At 46.4% G+C, this 16,066-nt stretch overlaps 1 protein-coding gene across 3 annotated transcripts; it reads right to left on the bottom strand.

The window, feature by feature from the left end:
- Positions 1-720: 720 nt before the first annotated feature.
- Positions 721-14,141, bottom strand: LOC141747857 (cytochrome P450 2J2-like). Of its 3 annotated transcripts, XM_074598709.1 has the most exons (10): positions 13,317-14,141; positions 11,917-12,979; positions 10,368-10,658; positions 8,794-8,956; positions 8,009-8,149; positions 6,190-6,350; positions 5,193-5,369; positions 4,500-4,641; positions 4,182-4,369; positions 2,581-3,305 (listed from the first exon to the last, which is right to left on the bottom strand). In XM_074598709.1, exons 3-10 carry the CDS (start codon positions 10,572-10,574, stop codon positions 2,979-2,981), a joined length of 1,506 nt encoding a protein of 501 aa, XP_074454810.1. In that variant the 5' UTR covers positions 10,575-10,658; positions 11,917-12,979; positions 13,317-14,141; the 3' UTR covers positions 2,581-2,978. The 3 variants fall into 3 exon arrangements, with proteins under 3 accessions (XP_074454811.1, XP_074454810.1, XP_074454812.1); XM_074598710.1 differs by lacking the exons at positions 11,917-12,979; positions 13,317-14,141 and having other exon boundaries at positions 721-2,700; positions 3,167-3,305; positions 10,368-11,719; XM_074598711.1 differs by lacking the exons at positions 11,917-12,979; positions 13,317-14,141 and having other exon boundaries at positions 8,794-8,978; positions 10,368-10,505.
- Positions 14,142-16,066: the final 1,925 nt, after the last annotated feature.

The raw sequence follows: 16,066 nt of genomic DNA on the forward strand, positions 1-16,066 counted from the left end.
AGAAACGTCTAGATGTGGCACTTCAGGGCATGCTCTAGTGGCAGAGATTATAGGTTGTTGGGTTTTTTTTTGTTTGGTTGGTTGGTTTTTGTGTGTGTGTGTGTATGGTTGGACTCGATGATCTCAAAGATCCTTTCCAACCATGAAGGTTCTATGATTCTATGATTCTATGATTTTTGTCTTTGGTTTTTAAGCACACTTAAGCATGAGCCTGTGGAGATGCACGTGTTCCCCTGCACTGACATGAGATGTTCCACTCAAAAAATAAACAAATTAATGCCTCCTTCGTTTGTGGTATGGGATCATTACCTTTAAAAATGGGGGAGGCAGTGGGGGCGTTCCCAACAGATTTTTTTTAAAAAAAAAAAAGAAGAAAAATAGGATTATTTCAATCATTTCTTCTCTCTGTGAGTAGGGAAGGGAACTCTAAAGTAACAGGGAAAGGCAAGTTTGAAATGGAAGATGGAAGGGATCAACATTTGTTTGCTAAGCTGGTGCAAATAATACAAACAGTACCCACATACCAGGGGTCAGACCTACAGCAAAGCGATAAAAAAAATGGAGAGAAGCCAGTGTTTAGTCCTGCATGGCTTTGGAAACTTCATAGGTGAAAAAAAAGTCCACAGATCTTTTATGTTTTCTCTTTTAGAAAGGAAAAAACACCACCACAGGAGCCTATAACTGCGAAACATTAATTAAAAATGCAATAGGATTAAAATGATCAGTTAGAAGGACGGCTCATTGACAAAATCCCTGTGTGCCCGGCGTGGCGGGGATGTGATGTGCAAAGGACTCTCCCATGTGGCACAAATCTGCCACTGCACAGCGATTGCTTTGTAACGCGGCAAAGGCGGTTAATGCCAGAGATGGAGGCTAAAGACAGTGGAAATGAAGCTTGATTTAATCCTGTTTCCCTGTTAACTATTCAGTATCCTACATGCGCGCACACAGAAGAGTCACTTACGAGTGACTTAAAAGTGAGAAGAAACAAAACCAATCATCTTTGCTGTGACTAGATTCCAAACAAAAGCACACAGGAGACAGCCCTTCTAAGCATTAATGCTCGGTCACGTAAATCGAAAAAAATCTCTGCAAGTTTCATATTTAATTAACTCTTTTCCAAAGAGACCCTGGTGTGGGCAGAAGCAGTGTCTCCATCGCAGGGGGTGCCATGCCCCCAGCCCACCTCCTCAGCCCCATGCTATGGACATGCCCCTCGTGCCCGGCCACCGATCTTCAGGAGAAGCGGAAGGGACGGGGGCGAGCTCGTGACTTCCCACCGCAAAGCCTCTGCGCCGACGTTTCCTTCCTGGCAGCCAGCAGTGAGCCGCCACGGGCACGACCCTTCCGACACTTTCTGCTGCTTCTCGTTCTGTTGGGCTTCAGCTGACGCGCAACCGCGCGCAATTATTTTTTTTGCCACTTTTCTTTCCCATTGTGTATTTTACTACCACAGATCTTTTTCGATAAACCTTTCCTGCTCGTACAATTGCAATACTGCATTTTTATAGCCATGGCATGGATGCTGTGGCTCCTCATGCCATCCCACTTGGGCCGGCCTATGATAGAACCTGCTTCTACTACGCTGTAGCCTCCTAACTAAAATTTCCATATAATGGCTTTAAACTAAAGGAGGGTAGATTTAGACTAGAAATAAGGAAGATAGTTTTTACAATGAGGATGGTGAAACACTGGCCCAGGTGGCCCAGAGAGTGGGTGGATGCCCCATTCCTGTAAACATTCAAGTTCTGGTTGGATGGGGCTCTGAGCAACCCGATCGAGTTGAAGATGTCCCTGCCCATGTCAGGGGGGGTTGGATTAGATGACCTTTAAAGGTCCCTTCCAACCCAAACTACTCTATACATGTATGAGATAAAAAAACGCATGATCATGCTGTGAGGATCTCTATTTCCATTGCAAAACAGCAACACGGTGGTGTGGGGTAAAGCGGGGAACGCATACCAAACAAAGGCCGAGGCCACCTGAACCTCAGGATTGGCCTTGGCCCCCTGGAAGTCCAAACTGGCGCTGAGACATGAACCCAGAGCTTCTACGTCCAAGGCCAGCTGCTCCACTGACCAGGGAGACCTCAGAAAACACCAGCCCGTGGCCATTCAGGGTGCTGCAGATGTAAGGGTTGTGTAATGGTCTCTGAGTGGTGGACGTATCCCCTGTGGAAGAACCACTGTGGCCCCAACTATGCCCATGGTTTTTCAGCTGGAAGACACCTTACTGGGAGGTGTTAACAGTGGAAATGAAGTAATAAGGCTTTTAAATTCATGCATTTTGTCAAACTGATAGAGGGGAGGAGGCAGGAGGTGAAGGGAAGAGCCCCAAGGGTTGTCCTCATTGCAGTGTGCAGGATGTGGCCCTCCTGCCCATTCCACTGCCACCTGCGTGTTGGTGGGTGCTAGATGCCCCATCATTTTAGCCCAAAATCTGCGGGGCAGATGGGAGAAGGGACACTTTCTGGCTTGAGGAGGGCTGAAGCTGTGGGGTGCGGAGTGGCCCTACGCCAGCCTCAGTCGCGCAGCAGCGCTTGGATCTGGAAGGGCTTTGGGCAGCGCGTGAGGCTGAGCGTGAAGGCGAAGGTCAGTGTGGTGGCCGCCGGCACCTGGAAGGTGAACTTCTGCAGGAGGGCTGTGAAGAAGATGAAGAGCTCGGTCCTGGCGAGCTGCTCCCCGGGACAAGCCCGCTTGCCTGGAAAAGGAGCAAAAATAACCCTGCCGAGTCCCGAGCGAGCTTCAACCGCCTCTCGGGCTCCTCTCGCGCACGCCGCATTGCACAAGCTGTGGGAGCTTTTCTTCCTCGAAAGGTTAGGTGGCAATGTTCACCCACACATTTTGCAGAAACCTTCCCCAGAAGTTTGCTGCTGAGCAAACTGCGACGGCTGCTCGGATAGACTAAGAGAGGAAACTAGGCAAAAAAAAAAAAAACATTTACGCAGCTTGCGCAAGAGGAAAAAGCCTTATTTTTTTTCATCCTACAATAACAAATTGATTTCCCTCCTGCTCTGAGCAGTCAGCATTAACTGTTACTGGGATTTTCACCATGGGGATGGGCTGAAAGCCGGACAAGGAGCAGTACCCCCTACTCTGGAGTGGGTGTCTTGGGGAAAAAATAAGCTTTGCAAAAAGGAAAACCATCTCCCCATCCATCATCCTACCTGCAGAGAAGGGCAGAAAAGCCTCCCGCCTCCTGTACTGGCCGTTTTCCAGGAAATGTTCAGGATTAAAGGTGTCTGGAGTCTCCCACACGTTTTTGTCAAACATTATCGAAGTCAGGCTGGTCATCAGGGTGGTGCCCTGCAAGAGGTGGAGAAAACGGGTGATTATGCGAAGGAGAAGAGCCGACATGTTGTCAGACTAGTTTATTATTAGCTCTGTTCCACACACAATGTAAACTACATTTTTTTTTGAGGGCAAAATGTTTTTTCGTAAGCTATGTAATTAAATTAGGGTGAAAGCCTACAGGATTGTTCACTTCTGTGCTCCTCTATATATCACCATAGTGTTGATCCATACCTTGTGCTGCTGTCACCGGCGATGTTCATATAAACCACCTTTAAATTGACAACGTTGTGTTCCCATAGGAATTTGAAGCAATTTAACTGAATAATTTTCAATTGATCCGCTTTATTGAGCTTTTTTAAAAAAATCTGATCTGGTTTATCTCCACAACCTCCACCAGAAAAACAAAAATATTTTAATCAGTGTGGAGCAAATTGCCCGGGTTTTTTTCTTTTTAATTTTCCTTGATGAAACCAATCATATACATGGAAGAGACTAGGTATATCTAAATCTCATATTTGCTTTCATAATGCCAGAACTGTGTGTTCACATCAATATCTATTACCTGGCTTTTATCAACGGCTACTTTTAATAGATAATTGTTAATACCCAAACTGTTTGCATTCCTATGTTTCTTGGCCCTCTATTCCCATAATGCTTGGAGGACGTCTTGTATAAGATTTAAGGGATAAACCTTGTAAAACTGAAAATTTTCACAATTCTCCTCCACAAGGAGGTGAGACCCATAGGAGGAAGGCTTCTATTTTCTATATAACTGTGATATTTCTATAAGATCCTGCTGGTTGGTTCCTCTCCAGGTGAGATCTGGGACTTGGGCCATGAAGACCTCTCTCTGGTGGGGCAATGGGAGAGCTGGTGGTCTCCACATACTTTGGGCAGGTGGAAGCCTGCCAAGATGGTGTCGCTGGTGGACATCTTGGGCACTCCCAGTGGCACAACGTTGCCCATCCGCAGGACCTCACTCAGCACCGCGCTGGTGTATGGCATGTTCTCCTTGTCGGCCATGGTGGGCTGGCGGGACTGGCCGATCACTGTGTCGATTTCGAGCTGCACTTTCTCTATGGAAAGCAAAAAAAAAAACTTGGGGCTTAGGCACGTCCAGTGTGGAGTAAAGATGGACATAGCTCCATTTTCTGAGTTTCGCTTATCTGACTTTGGGCTAAACGAAGGACCCATCAGTGTTCCTACCTTGAATGTGGGGGTACGCAGCCATGTAGAGCAGAGCCCAGCGGATGGCGGTTGCTGTTGTCTCAGTCCCCGTTAAGAAGAGGTCCAGAGTGGAGCACAGCAGGTTTTCCTCATGGAAATATGAGCTGGTGTCACCCTTAAACTTGGGGAAAAGCATAGCAATGAAAACTCTTATTAGGGAGGCGATGCTTTCAAGAACCCAGTCCAATACATAAGTCAAGTCCTGCTGCTATTTTATTATCCATCACCCCTGGGCTTGGAAATTTCTACCCCTTACTTTCATTGAATTTCAAGGCCTGTGAACAGCTTTGAAAGACACCCTATTTGCTGTAGAGTGACTTTTGAAAGCAGGTAGCGTTTTTAAATGTGAAGTTTCACAATAGCAAACACAGGCCTGTGAGCTCTCATAGAAATGTGAACATGTTCCCCGAGAGTCCTCCTACGCCACATGACAGAATGAAAAATGGAAGAAGACAAAGTGTAAATACTTTCAAATGAAAAAAAAAAAAAAATCAGTATGTTTTCAAAGTGATCAGGCTCCTGCTGTTGCTAAAAAGTTTGAGTTTGACGGGGAAGAGGTAGGGAGGAGAAGGCAACGCAGGAGGCATGGGCTCCTGTGACAAAACAGCTTTGAGTCCCGTCTGTTCATTTCTTGGGTTAAGATTTAGGTGGCTTTAGGTATTTCTCTCTTACTTTTTCTATTTCCTTCAGGTAACAGTCAATATAATCTCCTGCCTCGGACTGGTCCAAATCCTCCTTGTGCTTTGCGATCACTCCCTTCAAAAAATATTGAAGTTTCTCCTGGTGCCTGAAGATTTTCCTAAAGGGTCCTGGTAGCCATCTCATGATCAAAGGAAAAGCATTATACAGCTGGTGAGAAATCAAACAGAGCAAAAGAGCATTTCTTGAGTTGAAAAAAAAAAGCAGGTACCACAGTTGAGATGATAGTACAATTTTTTAGCTCTGCTTGCTATCAGGAAACAAATCAGTTTTGCTGCAAAGGTCAGTTTAGTTACACAGATGTAAACAAGTACAAACGAGATACAAATTGGCCAGATGTTTTCTGCTGATCAGGTTCTCTAATATTGGCTGGCCAAAGCTGTCACCTAATGTAAGGCGGCCACCAGAGTCATAAATCAGCGTGGATGAAGAGGAGCCCCTTGGTGCTGGGATCTGCGGAGGGGACAGAGATCAGACCTGGCCCATGGTGTGTGGCCATGCAGAATGGCTAGGGGCAGTCTGTCCCCAGATCCACCTGCTTGCGTCAGAAACCTGGACTCTCAGATGGTTTTGTCCTAAATAAAAGCTATTTGAGAAACTGTTTGGGAGAGGGGTAGGGGAAAAGAAGGGAACTTTCACCGACAGTGCTACTAATTGACTCTTCTTTTTGTAGAAACATAGATATTTTTAAGGCTTGTCCACTGCTCTTCAGTTATGTTCAGGCATGAGATTGCTTTTACAACCCTGCAGTGGTTTTTCTCCGTGACCCTCAACAATTTTAACTTGCTTCCTTACTTTCCTGATGGATTTTGTGTATAAACCCAGTCTAAGGTAAAACAATACTCGTGGTCATTTCCCTTATAACATGACTCTTTTTCTACAGGGAAAAGCAGATTACATCTGCTTAGAAACTCCAGTTTCCGAGCTCTTACACGCAGCTGAAGGTAGAAAAGCATCCGACCGGTTTTACCTGGCCCCAGAAACTTCCCATGAGCAGCAGCATTTCTGCCAGTGAATGCAGTAATTCCTGGAAACGGTTGTCATGGTAGTCAAAGCGGTTCCCAAAAGTTATGGAACAGATGATGTTCGAAACAGCACTGTTAATTTTGTAATGAGGGTCAAATGGTTGTCCTGGAGGAAACAAAGTGAAAGACAGCTTGCTTTTTTTTTCTTTAAAATCTCAGTCTAACCCACGTGCTCTACCACATCAACAGTTGGGAAGTTGGGGTGAGACCTTACTTATTTTTCACCTATGGTGATGCTAAGGCTTCACCCCCTGTCTTGGGGTCCCCACCACCCCCATCACCTCCAGTGTCCCATTGGAGGTTGGATGTGTGCCACAACATCCGTCCTCTGAGGACATCCCCTCCCGTCTCCAGCTCAGGCTATTGGCACACACCAACGTTAGCACAGAGCTGCCGAAGCAGGGTTTGAACTGTTTTCCAGGGAAAACAACCAGTAGGATGCCACGCTATGGCTGTCGGGTTTGCATGCTCCAAAATGGCTTTGGTGCCAATTTTAAATGCCAAGAGAGGGTCCCTTGAAGCTTAGCCTGGGGCAGGGAGCCCAGGACTAACCACACTGCAAAAATGCCATTGCACTGGCCTCTAACTGTCCACCACAAAGAAATAAAGTGGGATGGGAGAGAAGGGAGAGGGTGAGGATTGCACGTCTTTGCGGCTGCCTATAAAGTCCAGCACGATCTCACATGGCCCATAGATATGGTGCACATCATAACTCCTAAAAATCTCAAAAAGAAGTGTGGTGTGACGTTTGTCACATCCGCATTTCTTGGGAGAACTACCAAGCTGAGACCACCATCTCCTAGGGCACGTTTAGGCAACCTGGAGAGCTACTTGCCATGATACGAGAGACTAACACCAGTAACTGATCCAGTCCAGCCCTGAGCTGCTGTCGCTACGCGTGGGAGCATCGCTTTGGGATGCAAGGCACTGCGCGCAGGGCTGCTCATCTCTCCGCTCTTCAAGAAAGTAATTAAACCGGGCTGGTGCTCAGATATTAGAGTGACGGACATGATCACTATTTGTCATTACTAATGGGAAGAAAGGCCCAAACCAGCAGCTTAATTAGTTTATTGATTAGGACTATAAAGGACTATAATCAATTGGCAACATGAAGTATTTGGCCTGTTCAGTGCAACGGCAATTAAAATGGAGCAAGTTCAGTATATAATTTCACAATTCCTATTTAGATCTTTCTTGTTTACTATATATAGCTCCATAGAATTATCTAAACCCCATCTGCTTCTATTTAAAGCTGAAGTGCAACATCACCCATGTACCAACATACAAATTATTCTTACTAATATCCCTCTGGCAGTTCTTAAAAGCTGGACCATAAAAGAGCAAGGCACACGCTTCATCTGTGCACGATACAAAAGGAAAGCCTGACTAAACAAGTTTTAAAATACTTTGCGAAACCAAGGACAAGCAGAGGTTAACTAAGCCTCGGAGCATACGTGCCTGATAGCAGGAGAGCTGCGTTTATTCCTCCGCAGAATACAGGAGAGACTTTCTTAGCTATATAAACATGCGAGCTTTAGCAAACGCCTAGTATCTATTTGCTTAATATTAATAAGGAAGAACTAAAATAGGAGGCCTGAAGTCTAAAAGAAGTGCCGAGAGGCACAGTCTGGAAGTGTAGGATAGAGATTTGAGCTATCGAAGAAATATTTTGCACGTTAGGAGCTGCATTAGAGTAAAAGTTTCACTTCTCATCATTAATTTAGCTGGAAGCTTTGGGCACGGTGCTGTACCTTAACCGCCCACCTTTCTCCTCCTCGATCGTCTCCACAAGGTACCGGCTCTCCTCTTGCACTTTTTCCTCAAAACTTACAGCAATGCTTTTCAGAGTTGCTGCAGCAAACTTCCTCTGTTGCCTCCAGATATGCCCGTTTGATGATATGAGCCCTGCAGGTGGAAAAAGACAAGCGAACGAACCTCACTCTGGGTCACGTATGAGCGATAGGATTCAGAAATGGCCCTTTGTCTTGAACGAAAACCCCAAACCAAAGCAAACAAACCCCGCAGACGTTGAAAAACCATGGCTTTGCCTGGGAATTAAAATTCAAGAGTAATTGGCTCATGCCAAAGATCTAGCTTTATGGATTTGCTGTAATCTGCTACTTTGTCACTTTGCGTGGGAAAAAAAGGTGTAAGCCAAAATACTATAAGTACTATCACGCTGTTGGCAGAGCTGCAGGCAGGAGCACCATACCCCGTCTCTGGAGCTATATGCAACCCAGGGGAGGAAAAGTAAAAGAGAAATTAAAACCAAGGGGAAACTCTTCAAGTGTATCGATCGCTGGGCAGCTTGCGCTTATTTCTCCTCTTTCATCAGGACCTGACTTTGATCCCATCATCATCCCTAAGTCCCAGAGAGATTAAAATGTACATCTGTGAGATTATTAGACTCAATTCAATTCTTGTCTTCCTCTCTGCAAGCTTTTACGGGTGCAGTTACCAAGGACTGAATTCAGCCTCTTTCACTCTAATTGTTATCATTGCAAATAGACGAAAAAGAAATGTACCAAAATCGCCATAGCTGTGCTTACCAAAGCCTCTAAATATTTCTTGGAGAAGTGGAATATTTGGCCGATCTACAAATATTTCAGCCTGGTGGACAAGCGCTTCTCTCACCATTTGGTATCCGTTGACTACCACAAAAGTCAGACTTCCAAACTGCACGCTGAAGATGTTCCCGTACCGACCAGTAAGCTGGAAGAGAGTTCATCGCCCTCTGAGAGCAAGAAGATGGAGATTTTTCAAAACTCACCTGGACAAGGCCTCAAGAAATGGTTTATAACTTTGAATTTAGTCCTGCTGGGAGCAAGGGGACTTAAGAAAAACCCAAACCCAAGACTGCAGGTCACATCCAACCTAAACTAGTCCGTGAAGGTTGGAGATGGTGTAAAAAATGTTAGAGAGGTGTGGTGTGGGAGAGATGGTTTGCTTATATTTGTTAACAGGTATGACCCGGGTTTCACCAGGCGGTTGCATCAATTTAACTTGTAAAAAGGACATTAGTTGCTTTGTAACTGATGGGCATCTGCTCCATCTCTTTTCATTACAGGAAGGGTACAAGAGCTGAAGGCACTTGTCCTTGCATGGACTTTGCTGGCATTATTGTCTCCTGTGCAGTGTTCAACTCACGATGTATAAGAGCAAAGGGCGATCATATAATGTCTTGTGCCCCACTCTAGCAAGGAGCTCAGGCCATCCTCTTCTTAATATGAGTCTACATGATAGGACACACATGATCATCCTGAACTGCCATGGTGACTCAGAAAACCAGTCTGGGGACCAAATGGGTGTCTCAGTCGTTGTGTGAATGTAAATGAATGTGACTGATTTTATTAATAATAATTGTGTGCGTTGACAAAATATCCTGAGCATGCTGCCTCAGCCTTCCCCAAGGGTCCCCCTGGGGATACCCGTGCTTGTAGCCTGTGAAAACCCAGGGTAGGTAAGCTGGTGTCAGCCTGCTAAGTAAAACCATGAGACAAATAGTCCCTAGAAAGGGTATTTGCAACCAGCAAGTCAGAACTTTTCCTTTCGCGTTTTCAGAGAAGCATACTCAGCACGTATAAAATGTCACTCTCTTGTTGGCATTAGTGGGATTCAAAGCTCTGGAAACCTTTCCAGAGCAATCGCTGCCTCCTTCTGTGATGTAGGAGAAGCCACAGGGATGCTTAACTCAGGGTCTTAAATGTTTGTTTTAGATGTAATGGGGCAAATCATTGGCCTCTGGCCAAAGACAATGACAATACAATTTCCAGAGGTGATATTCACAGTCCAAACCGTTCATTTGCCACACAGCACTTGCCATCCCTCCCCCAGCCTGGCCCAGCACCTCCAAACCCTTCCTGAGCTCCAGCAGAAAATGGTCGGGGTGGGAAGAAAGAGGAGGAGAACGTAAATCTTCCTCCATTACAAGTTTCTTTCCCGTTGAACCTTCCTACTCCCATGGAAGAGGAGGTGATAGTAAGAGATAAAACCAAGAAGGGGCGTCCCTCATGCATGGGTATTATATAGCTAGTCCTTCAGCCCTTGCTTCACAGGCTTGGTGACAAAAGTCACCGAAGAGGTAAAATATTGTTAGTAGAAGAAATGCCCATGGAGCTCTTACCTTCTGCAGCTCAAGATGGAGGGGCTGCTTAAAGTCCACAAAGGTTCCCACGAGAGGAAAGAGCCGTGGCCCTGGAGGGAAATTCTTGGGACGTCTCTTTTTCACAAGGTCAATAATCAAAAGAAACGTGACCAGAACCACCAAAACAGTCTGCCCGTTCAGCTTTTCCAAGAAAGAAACAAAATCAGGCCAAAACCGAAGCTCCATCTTGGCTGATGAACTCACAGATTTTCATCCCAGGAAGGGACTTGGTGCTGGTGTTATATTTGCTCAAACAGGAGTAAGAAAAGACTAAAAAGAAAATGAAACAAGTTAAGATGCTGATAGCTTATTGGGGGCAGGACTTGCCATGGGTGAGCTGCTTTCCTATATACAGCTAGTGCCAGACCACCTGCTGAATAACTAATTTTAAACACTGGGATCTCCAAAACCAACCCCAAAACCTCAAATGTTTGGCCAAACAAAAGCAATCTTGCAACACTTAAGCTTTACATCTCTGCCAACTCCCTAATTTTCTTACGGAAGAATATTTCTCCCTTCTGCCCTTAACAAGGAGCTCCTTTATACAGACACCTAGCTGGGATTATAAGCATTACAAACATTTGGGGTTAGGTGAAAGCAGCTTACTTGGCTAATTACATACAGTGGGAGTTGCATAATTTAAAAAACGGTAAGGCATCTGAGGTGATGGACACCATACAAGTCGTTAAGGGGCTGATCCTGTTAAGTGCTAAGCACCGTCTGCGAAGGGCTGAATGCCTTCAGCGCCCACCAAAGCCTGCCCGGCTTGGCCAGAGCCAGCAGGTGAAGTTCAGAAGCACTGCGAGAGCCCAGGGCTCTGCCCAGCCACTTAAATGAGAGTTGAAGGAGCTTAATTGCGAGAGTGAGAACATAGGCTCACGCCCCTGCCAGCTAAAGGAGAGATTGGAATTTAGGCATTTAAATCTCCTGGGTTCTCCGAAAATCCCCTTCGAATAAAGCTTCGCTCAGTCCTGGGGGAAGGCTGCAGTGGACTGACCTTTGTGACCATGAATCAACCTCATGTCGCTTGCCAATATTTTAGCTACATCTTGTTTCCAGCTTTTCTTTTCTTTTTTATTTTAAGGGATTTACTTTGCAAAAAAATTTTGGTATTCTCTAGTCTTTCACCGCTCTTAAAAGCTTTGCTGTCCATGTCTTTCATAACCTTCATGACTACAGTGCCAGCAGGAGCACACACAGGCTGTATGTCAGACCCGCACCTTAGTTATTGCAGGAGTTCCTTTAAAGGGTAATACCTATCTGCAACCCAACGCTTCTTGGTTTGAAATATTATTTACAGGTTTCCAGTTGGTATTAGGCATTAAATGGGGAGCAGTAATGGGAGAAACATCTCACATCAGTAGTCTATAAAGCGTATTTTACACGTCACCGCAGCACAGCTGTGAGCAGCAGTGGTTGGACATGCTTTGCTTGTCCCCATGCTGGTGCACCCGTGATGCTCCTGTACAGATTTGCATCAACACACCGATCCCACCCTTCCCGGTGCGGCAAGCCAAGCCTCACTTACCAGAGGCTAAATCAGGATAGTGGGCTTGTGCTCTTCATCCTGGCATCGGGGAGATGACTCGGTTGGTGGAGGTGTCAGCCTACAGCATGCTCAAAGGGACTGTGATGATAAGGCGTCAACTTCTGCTAGCCCAGTTTCACTCCTCTGTTCTTCGCTATGCCATATGATTTGTCAGCATGCACACAGAGTGCAGATCCCTCTACCACTTGTGGCTGCTGTGAATCGGGCTACGTGCAAAGCCAAGGTGTTAATGTGTTCTTCTGGGTGGTGTTGTGGGGGTGGATGCATCGTGGTTGACAGGAGAAATGTTATTTTTAGCAGGAGAAGCACATTTCGCATGTACTCACATGTGTCTTGTCAGTCAGAAACCTCAAGCCTATTACTTTGCCTTGAAGCTTCACATGTCCAAATGTACCTCTCCACAAAGTCCTTAACACGCCAGCTTTACTAAAAATTAGGGAAGAGCATTCCAGTATTACCAGGGCTCTCCTAACCTCAGTAGACAGTAACACCAGCCTGTTACCAAACTGCATTGCGATGATGCTGGTTTGGGTCCCAGGCTTTAATCAAATCTGTTCCCAGCACGTGGTGATGTGCAAATCCCTGAAGCACTGAGGAAGTCATATTGCTGCGGCGCATGGGCAGTGCAAGCGTCGGACAATTCCTATTTTTGCAGTCTCGACGAGACCCTTAGCTGTGAGATCCTGGTCTCCTGGAAGATGTACCTCTGCCTCTGGCCATCACCACAAACACAGGAACTTTGGTCTGCTGTGGTCCAAATACCAAAATGTGAATTAATATGAGATAGGATGTACCCCCACACGTCTAATAGGGAGCGGGATGTAAACCCACCTTCCCCAATTCTTCCTTGAAATACCTTTTCTGACCACAGTACACAACTTTTTGATCACCTCACCTGAGCTCATGGAGACTGGGTAGATAAATTGTGCCATATTGCATGGACACACGCACATCACTGCTCGAATATTAAGGCATCTTGAACAGCCAACAGACAGAAATTGGCCCATATGCTTTGTACCTTCTTCCCTGGCTAGATGTCTAACTGTGTGCAGAAGGTTTTGAAACACAAAGAGAAACATTCTGTTAAAAATGCAATTACCATTTGTTTTTCAAGATATAGTATCCCATTATTTTTTCCAGAGAAGTGAAATTCAATAAGGTTACAACAGAATGTAGTCCAACAGTTACCGTACTTTCAGAGCATTATTTAAGCTACAGAATTTCTTAATGATTAGAAACATATGTAGGGAAAATCACATGCAAAATGAGAATGACTGGAGACAATTTTCCCTCTGAACACTTTTTTTTTCAGGCAAGTAACAGCTCACCCACCACCGCGGTTCCATCCACCACGTTGGAGGTGTGAGACCCCCGCCCACCTGGCGAGCCGTGTCCTCAGGTCACGTCAGCCGACAGGCTCCAGCGAAGTCCAAGGACCCATCCTGATTTACATCGAGGAATATTTTCCTGCTTCTTTCCTCCTTATGTCAGACCCAAATGAGTGATGCCATTTTCACCGTGGGCAAGCTGGTGAACAGCAGCGACCACCCCGATGTGCGCGTTAAGGCTACATCCCAGAGGGTTTTCACGCAGGTGCAGCTACCATTTCATGATCCAGCCCAGGTGAGTCCCGACGGACCTGGAGGCAACGGCCGTTTTGGACACTCATTTCCTTTCAGGATTTGGTTTACTGGATCAAATGAAATCTACAGGAGATTTGTAATTGCAGAAGGTGAGGAACGGAGAGTGCTGGGGCACCTGCACCTCCTGCAGCAAGCTCAGGAAAGACATGGTTGAACCCAGTCCTTAAGTTTCAGTTCCCAGCTTGAGGCGATTTCACTGGGACATAAGCGCTCCCATAGGAGGTCAGGGCTCAAATATCTCTGGAAGTCTCACTCCAAGCCCTGAAATCAGGGAGTCAAGTCCATATTCACTGCTGTGCATGCATGGCGAACACTAAAGTGCCTCCAATTTTGCATCTTCTCTCTTTATCCTACCTAAGACTAGATGCAAATATTCTCCACGTTTTCCTGGGACTACGGCAGATCTCTCAACTATAGTCTCCTGGCCCCAACAACATTTCCAGCACTCATTAAAGCTACAAGGCAGGCAACTGTCACCATGAATGGGTAAACTGAGGCATTATGAGCTGCAGGGAGCACTCCCCATGCCTCCAGACCCTGGATCACCCCTGACTTTTTGGTCTTTGGGCCAAGAATTTATTCCCTACACAGCCCGGCGCTGCATCGCCTTTGCCATCCCCGCGCCCCCACACGGCAGACCCCATACTGACGTATGGAATCGGATTCTGGGGGTGCCGGGTGCTTCCCCCTGAGGGGGGCCGTGCTCCCGGCGCTGCCGGCGGCAGCCGCCCACGATCCCCCCGGCAAGACTCCACCGCCGTCTGCCGCAACCTGGCAGAGCTGGAGCTGCAACCCGGGCTGTTCGCACGGGGCGGCTTCCCGCATCCGAGCTCTTCCCTCAGCTCTCCGAAAAACCTCTAAAATACTCTCCTTTCTAAGATGCACCTTTTCAGTATTCACAGAGAAGAGTACAGTCACATATTCCTCTCAAAGCCACAAGGACTTGACTAGAGCTAAAATGTCATTTATGTACATATCACAAGCGTTTTTCTAGGCACAGATGTCTTTCTGGTGCCAATATGCTGTTTATGTACTTATCTGTCACAAGCACATGTCTACATACATATGCCCTGCTGGCAGAGGCACAGAGCATTTTGAAACTCTTATTAGACTGCTAATGAATAATACGCATACAAAGGAGAAAACAGAAGGTGGATCTATCAGGAACAGCCTCTTTCTTAACTACCTTTTAATTGTAGGAGAGGAAGAAAAGAGATGAATTTTGATATGTTGGCATCTGTGAGGGCCTGCTTAGCAGCATCGAACGCCATCATTTTAAAAGCGGATTTTTCACAGGTTTGGGTATTTTGGCGGGGGGCGGGGGGGTGTGTGTGTGGGGGGGGTGGGGGGAGATTTTTTTTTCTTTAAGAAAAAGAAAAAAAAAAAACCCCACAAAATTTTGACACTGAGAGTATTGCAAATCCTGGTGCCAATGATGTACGATAGTGTGATTGTCACCATGGAATGCTGAAAAGCCCGAGCAGCTGTTTGGCATATTGACAGTGCGAATTCGGAGCGTTTTAAATGCAAATGACAGTATTCAATTGATCGCACGAAAACAATGGGTCATAGCCTTACCTTTCCTTGGCTACGCTCCGAATAATCAGTCTGCAAATCCATGCACAATGGGGATATTGTACACGTTCTGGGGATTTTGTTCCCCGCGTACATGGGGGTCGATATGATGCTTCTTTTGGGCAGAGCTGAAAAAGAGGTGCTGCCGTGCTGCCCTGGGCACTGGGCTGGGGTGAGGTGAAGAAAGGGGCATAATTTGCTCCAAATCCACCACGTCCTAAGTGTCAGCCTGTTTTTCTTCACTTCTATCCTTTCCTGCTTGCTCTTTAATCATTCCCAAGGGTGGCTGGCTTTCTGCCTGACTTGTCTCCATTATACCCTGCTGCAATCAATATGGCAAGCAGAAATCAGCAGGAGAAGGCATGTTCTGCTCTCGGTGAGAGCCGGTGGGAGGGAAGGAGATCAGGCCAGCCAGCTGCAGCCCCAGCCCGGCAGGCAAACCAAAATCCAGCCGAAAAAGCCCCTGCCAGACGCCTGGGTCTTGTTTTCCTTCATGGTGCCCCCTGCCCGGCAGCGAACAGCAGGTAAAGGTCTTCCTCCCTCTCCCAGCCCAGGGAGGGCAGGCAGGAAAACCTAGCCGTGGTAAAATTTCCACTGAAAACAGCTTCTTTGCAGTGGTGGAAAGAAGAAGGAGAAGGGTCCTTCCAAACCAGAAAATTCCCGGAATGGGGAACCCAGATTTCATCCTGTGTAGGACTGTTACATATGGACAGTGCTGAGAGCTTGATTGTACTCACTGGTTCAGGTCTCCAAGGCTGGCCATGCTAAATTAAGGGCAGCCACTGCCACTCTTGAATATCTCTAGCCATAGCTTTTTGTTTTCGAGGCACAGATTTCTTTAAAAACAATTACAAAAACATGCAGGAGTGCTATGGGTGAGGACATCACCCAGGCAGTGCTATCTGCCCATG

This window comes from Larus michahellis, chromosome 8 (genome assembly GCF_964199755.1).
Source record: "Larus michahellis chromosome 8, bLarMic1.1, whole genome shotgun sequence".
Classification (NCBI taxonomy): Eukaryota; Metazoa; Chordata; class Aves; order Charadriiformes; family Laridae; genus Larus; species Larus michahellis.